At 43.8% G+C, this 6625-nt stretch overlaps 1 protein-coding gene across 1 annotated transcript in view; it reads left to right on the plus strand.

Moving 5' to 3' along the window:
• Positions 1–2733, plus strand: part of LOC136424547 (zonadhesin-like) — a 31349-nt gene extending 28616 nt beyond the window's left edge. The window contains exons 30-33 of the mRNA XM_066413162.1: positions 308–459; positions 1112–1286; positions 2060–2217; positions 2614–2733. Coding sequence (XP_066269259.1) covers positions 308–459; positions 1112–1286; positions 2060–2217; positions 2614–2718 — 590 coding nt within the window. The 3' untranslated portion in view covers positions 2719–2733. The remainder of the gene's footprint in view (positions 1–307; positions 460–1111; positions 1287–2059; positions 2218–2613) is intronic.
• The last annotated feature ends 3892 nt before the right edge of the window (positions 2734–6625 follow it).

Genomic DNA, 6625 nt, shown 5'->3' on the forward strand with positions numbered 1-6625 from the left:
TCACACAAATAATGTGTAAGAATAATCAAACGAAAACATCGGGGCTAAGTAAAAATTTGTGATAGCAACTAAAAATTTAAAAAGATTGCCACACACATTTTGCAAATGCCTTAACATGACATATACTTGACATGGCTTTACACCATTTTTGACAAAGTTGTCTTTTTTCTAGGTATTCAAATTCTATATTTTTAGACAGCCCTCTGTAGGTTAAGATTGAATCACGAACTGTTTATTCTTGAATAATTTCATGGGAAGTTGCTGAAAGGTTGGAATGTATAACATGTTATTTTTTCCGTATCTCCAGACAGCCCCCCTGTCGCTGACGCTGGCGTGGACCAAATCGTGCAGAGCACGCAGACCGCCGTGATGCTGGACGGGTCCGGTAGTCATGACGACCACGGCATCATCTCCTGGCTCTGGCAGTACCCCGACCAGAACCTGCCTCTCAGTCTGGGGGTAAGGCAGTTGATGACGCATTGTTATTCTGCTGCTGGACAACTGGTAGCTAATAGCTATAGGTATCAATGTCTTTTAACTGTGTCATGTGTTAATGACGACATCAAAATTGTCTCCTGCTGGCGCCGGCAGTGTCCCGCCCAGGACTTGGTACCTGCTTCTTAGTCTTAGGAAGGATGGAAATCACGGCGTATTAGCATATACACATAGAGTCATTTTCAAATGAACCAATCTGCCATAATTCTAAAGAGTTCGGAAACATCCGATTCACTCTGCGTCCTACTTACTCTGCTCTTCTTTCCATTTTGACCCGAGGATGCGACAAGAAGCATGATTCACTTCTGATAATGAAAAGTTATAATTTGCCATGTATCTTAGCCATGTCATATGTTGATACTAGTAGACTTTATTAATACTCGACTTTTTGGTAAAGATATTCTCTGTCAGTAGGACTAGTAGAAGACTAGGACATTTTAACTAACTGCACATGGTACTAGTTTAGGTCCCAATCAAAATAACAGTATCCAACCCGTATCTTACGTCACTTCCCAGGATACTACCAATGAGAAAATCTAAAACGCATATCCTGTGTAACTTCCAGGATACGACCTCCCCGAACATTATCTAAATCGTACGCTACACCATTTTCCAGGACACGACCTCCCCGACCATGGCCGTGAGCGGGCTGATTCCCGGAGAGTACACCTTCACCTTGACCGTGACCGACGCGTCGGGACAGCAGGACACTGATGACGTCACTATCGTGGTGAGCAAACCGACCACACCTGCCCCCACAACCACCAAGGGAACCACAACACCCACTGCGCGTAAGGGGGAAATACAATTTCATTTGTAGATTCACTGTGAGAAGGCATGTTCTGATCTCTATGTAGGGTTTTCGTGCCTCCAGTTGACCGGAGCTTAGCTTGTAGTCTAACATCTTCAACGGTTTGAACCGATCTCTGTCCACCTGTTATAAGCTTGCTTTTTAGGGTGCCTTTTCAGTTCTTATTGTTGCAATGAATTGGGAGATAATAATGGATTTCGGAATCTTTTGTTATAACGAAGAGTATTTTCTTCATTTGCCTTTCTTCGTATTGTGAGAGTATCTAAATATATTAAAATTTGGTAGTCTATTGGCCTTAATAGTCTAAACCCACCAACAGGTTTTCTTAAAAGAGTAACAATATGCCTGTCTGATCGTCCCCAACTTTAGACCACCCCCCCTGTGGCGTTTGCCGGCATGGGCCTGGTGTTGTCCTGCCGTTCTCTGTTTACAGTCTAAACACTTGTATTTGTATTGAAAATGAAAGACAAGTCATACTGACTTGTAATTTTGAAAGAATACTTTTGAAAGGGCTAACCCGTTGTAATGGCATTTGGCTAGTTGGGTAGCCCTGGCTGTACTTTTTACAGTCGAATAAATCAAATCAAATCAAATTAAAGAGTACCAGGGTGCCCTTCTGATTGTCCGTAGCCCTGGATCACCCTCCTGTGGCGTTTGCCGGCGCTGACGAGATCGTTCACCTGCCCTTAGAGCCGAAACATACCGACATACATCTTAACAAGAGTAACAAAACGCGTTTCTGGTTTTCCGCAGCCCTGGACCACCCTCCCGTGGCGTTTGCCGGCACGGACGAGATCGTGCACCTGCCGCAGGCCTCCCTGACGCTGGACGGGTCCCTCAGCACGGACGACCACGGTATCGTCAGCTACCAGTGGGAGTATCCGGACAACAAGCTGCCCATTGACATGGTGGTAAGCGCAGCTAATCAGGTGTATATGTATTGCATAAGGGGAGGGGTGGAGTTTGACTATATTACGGCATCGCCAGATTCCAGTCGGAGTATCTCGACAACAAGCTGCCTATCCCATTGACATGCAGGTAATGATAGTCAATCAGGTGCTTTGTTGGACTGAAAGTATAGTTTATAAGTGGTATTTCTAACCATTTTTTAGGAATTTCAGACTGAAATAATTAGTTTCAAGACATGTTTCTAGCCTGATAAGATTAAGAACCTCACTAGCTATATATATAACGAAGGGTAGTAACGTTACACCTTTGTCCTGACGGTGTACAGTATTGCCTTAGTCGGCATTTATAGTGTTCAAACTACATGAAGATATACCAACTCTAATACCGATTTCCCCCAGGGCACGTCCAGACCCCAGTTGCAGCTGACTAACCTGCACCCCGGGGAGTACACCTTCGTCCTGACTATCCATATGCGTCGAAGACTCGAGCTCTGGAATAGATAGATAAATAGATCAGGCGCTTGCAAGATTGCACTTTGACTCAGAAGCAACCATGGTGCATACAACAATGCGGTCTTTGCCTAAAGACAATGATTAACATTAATACCGATCTTTTATAGGGTCTAACCAGCCCCCAGCTGCATCTGACTAACCTGCACCCAGGGGAGTACACCTTCGTCCTGACGGTGTACAGTCTTGCTTTAGTGGGCATTTATAGTGTTCAACCTGCCTTAAGATATAACAACTCTAATACCGATTTTCCCCAGGGTACACTCAGACCCCAGCTTCAACTGACGAACCTTCACCCCGGAGAGTACACCTTCGTCCTGACGGTCACCGACACGGCCGGGCAGCAGGGATCGGACGACGTGACGGTCATCGTGCAGCCGGAGATCAGTAAGGATGTTTTTCACCTCTGTTAGTGAAATGGGAAGATATTCCATGCGCTTTAACATTGTAATAAACCGTTAAAGCTTAAATTGTGTGCCTGCTTTTAATGAGCAGCTGGCCATGGAATTATATTTGAAATATTGATTTGTGAACATCTTCAGCAAGTTGAATGACTTTACAGACGAATGATATTGTCAGTTCTTGTGATCATTCTACATCATTGCATTCTGCACTAAAAGCTCCAAGGTTAGATCTATATTAGAAACAACAATTAAAACAAACCTTTCTGTAGTGACATTTTTACATGGACTTGATGTGTCTCAACCAGTTACTCCAATGGCCGTCGTTTTAAACTTCATTGTGTTAATACCTACTAACAAAGTAAAACAAAAGGTTCAAGCAAGTTTTAATGTGTTTATTTCACACTCCAGTGACCGTAGTTAACCCTCAGCACCCTGACCAGCCTCTCCACGAAGAGTCGTTCCAGGCGGCGGCCCCGGGCACGTGCTCCACCGTGGGAGACCCGCACTACCACACGTTCCTAACTGTCTCTTCCATTCTACAGTGACCGTAGTGAACCCCCAGCATCCCGACCAGCCTCTCCACGACGAGTCGTTCCTCGCCTCGGCCCTGGGCACGTGCTCCGCCGTGGGAGACCCGCACTACCACACGTTCCTAACTGTCTCTTCCATTCTACAGTGACGGTAGTGAACCCTCAGCATCCCGACCAGCCTCTCCATGATGAGTCGTTCCTCGCCGCGGCCCCGGGCACGTGCTCCGCCGTAGGAGACCCGCACTACCACACGTTCCTAACTGTCTCTTCCATTCTACAGTGACCGTAGTGAACCCTCAGCACCCTGACCAGCCTCTCCACGATGAGTCCTTCCTCGCCTCGGCTCCGGGCACGTGCTCCGCCGTGGGAGACCCGCACTACCACACGTTCGACGGCAAACTCTTCAGCTTCAGTGGGGACTGCTGGTACACGCTGGCCAAGAACAAGAACCCACTGGAAGAACAGTTCACCGTTCTCGCTGATAACGCCAGGTATGTTTCCTTTTAACACATTTCCAGACATTAATTTGAAGGTGTTCGCTAAGATGTACTGTCACCTTTGATCCACAGGTTGACGGAGAACATGTCCTATAGCAGTTTGTTGTCCTTCAAGTTTGTTTTGGTCATCGTCACACTTTTGTTTGAACGCGAGAGGATGCCGATGACTTTTGGTGTACATTATGCGTCATAACCCATTGACGGTACTTGTCGGCAAAGAGCAGTTTGGCTTCCTATAGCTACCCTTGCCAAACTGTCGTCTGATGTAGCATTAATGCCAGAAATACATATGCAGCACTAATGCTTGGTTAGTGCACACTGCCATGGTTATTATGGTTGTCCAAGTACCACTCCCTCAATGTCCTACCAGCATAAATCCATCATTAATGCCCAATGTACTCAGCTAAGGTGCGTGTAGTGCGGCATTAATGCTACATTAGACAACAGTTTGGCAAGGGTTGCTGACAATGCCTGGTGTGTTTTCTTACGATTGTTTAACTCGTGGATGTCTCAATGCAGTGCTTGCTTTTGGGGTGGTGGAGACCTCCATAAACCTTTTACCCACCATGGAAGTCATGTATGTCTGTGGTTGCAGGACATCATCTTGGCAACCATCTGAAGTTCCTCTACTCGTGCTATCTAAAATTAAAAACGACGTGCTTTGTTCGTTCAAATGGTATCCATGAATATGAGTTACAAAGCGTTTGCGTCCACGTAGCTATTATCAGTTTGTACTAAGGCCGGCTTTAAGCCGAATTTGCAGGGTAATTTAAAAATAGAATATGAGTTATATGAAGCAAACGGTGAAGTTGATGATGGGACTATGTAGGTAAAGGACTAACATCAGAAGATATCCACCCATCACGCCACGGACTTTGCATAGCAGAGCAAGATCTTAGGAACAACCCAAACGGTTTTAGATGATAGCATTACTATGAGATAAGATGCATTAAAGCCCATTTAGTCTTTATCAGTTTGTACAGAGATCGGTTTTTAAGGCGACTTTGAGCTGAATTTGAAAATAGAATACGAGTTATGAGAAACAAATGGTGAAGATAAGAATGGGACAATGAAGGTGAAGGTAAAGCAAACAATCTTTTAAATGCCTTCCCCTCTGTATGGCAGCACATGATCTTGGAAACATTACTTATGCTATCTAAAGACGAAATGTTTTGTACGTTTTCAAACGATAGCAATTGAATACGAAGCGTTAAAGCCCACCTAGTCATTACCAGTTTGTGCTAAGACCGGTTTTTAAGCCAGCTTTGCGGGGAATCTAAAAATAGAATTTGAGTTATATGAAGCAAACGATGAAGATGAGAATGATGGTACTAGGTAGGTGAAGGGGAGACAAATAATCTTGTAAATGTCTTTTCGACCCGTATGTATACGCTTATCTCTGACATACACTACCAAAAATGGAAAAGGAATTTTTTTCTTGTTTTTCTTCCACACAGACAATTAATCTTATTCTGTGTCCAGGAAATCGTTCTTGTCGATGGGGCAAGCAAATTTTTCTTCTTGCATTTTTTCTTGTATTGAGATTTGTTTTCTTATGTTTCTTGCAGGAATTGAATTGGTTACTTCTAGAATATTATTCTTGAAGAGCTAAAACTTTCTCACTTCAAGTTCAAAATTCTAACTGCACGGAAATTGTTTCTAACTTTCAAGATTAACGTTCTTATATCAAGAATACTACGCGTGAGATTTACTACTTATTTGGTGTCAACATTTCAAGTGACTTTAACCAATTGAGTGTGCATGTTGGCCAAAAATAGTTTGTTATCTTTGCCAACAATGCACGGTCTGTTGCCCTACGAACTTGTTTTAGGCATCTTTCCCCTTTTTTTTGGAACGTGTTAGTATACCAATTCTATAAGGTCCCTTTTATCCCCTTGATTGGACTTAGGCAAAGAACAAGAGCAAGTAGTGTCAGGCTGAAGGTCGGCGTAGACTTCCAGAACTGTTTTACCCACCATTGAAGTCGTGTGAGACTGTTTTTGTCGCAACACATTCTCTTCCCAACCATGTGAAGTTCCTCTACCCTTGCTGTCTTAAGTTTTTCAAACGATAGCACATGAAGATGAGATACAAGGCGTCAAAGTCTTGTCATTATCAGTTAGTGCTATGACCGGCTTTCAAGTTGACTTTATAGGGGACTTGAAAATAGAGTATGATGTATATGAAGCAAGTAATATTTTAAATATCTTCTCGTCTGGTAGGTACATGTACACGCTTATCTCTAACATATGCGCTCTACGCGGGAGATTAACCACGCTGTGTTGCCGTTATCAGCGACTTCCGTCCTCATCTGACGTCACTAGATAGATCAACTGTCCTGGATCTGTTTCTCACCAAATCTATATCTTAAAAACATTTAAAGACAGGATGTAACTGACAAACTGCTCTTGTGTCTGATCTAGTGATAATGTCGGTAACACTTCTTGACGCAGAGCCATGTGTCCTCAAG

The sequence above is a fragment of the Branchiostoma lanceolatum genome, chromosome 18 (assembly GCF_035083965.1).
Source record: "Branchiostoma lanceolatum isolate klBraLanc5 chromosome 18, klBraLanc5.hap2, whole genome shotgun sequence".
In the NCBI taxonomy this organism is placed as follows: domain Eukaryota; kingdom Metazoa; phylum Chordata; class Leptocardii; order Amphioxiformes; family Branchiostomatidae; genus Branchiostoma; species Branchiostoma lanceolatum.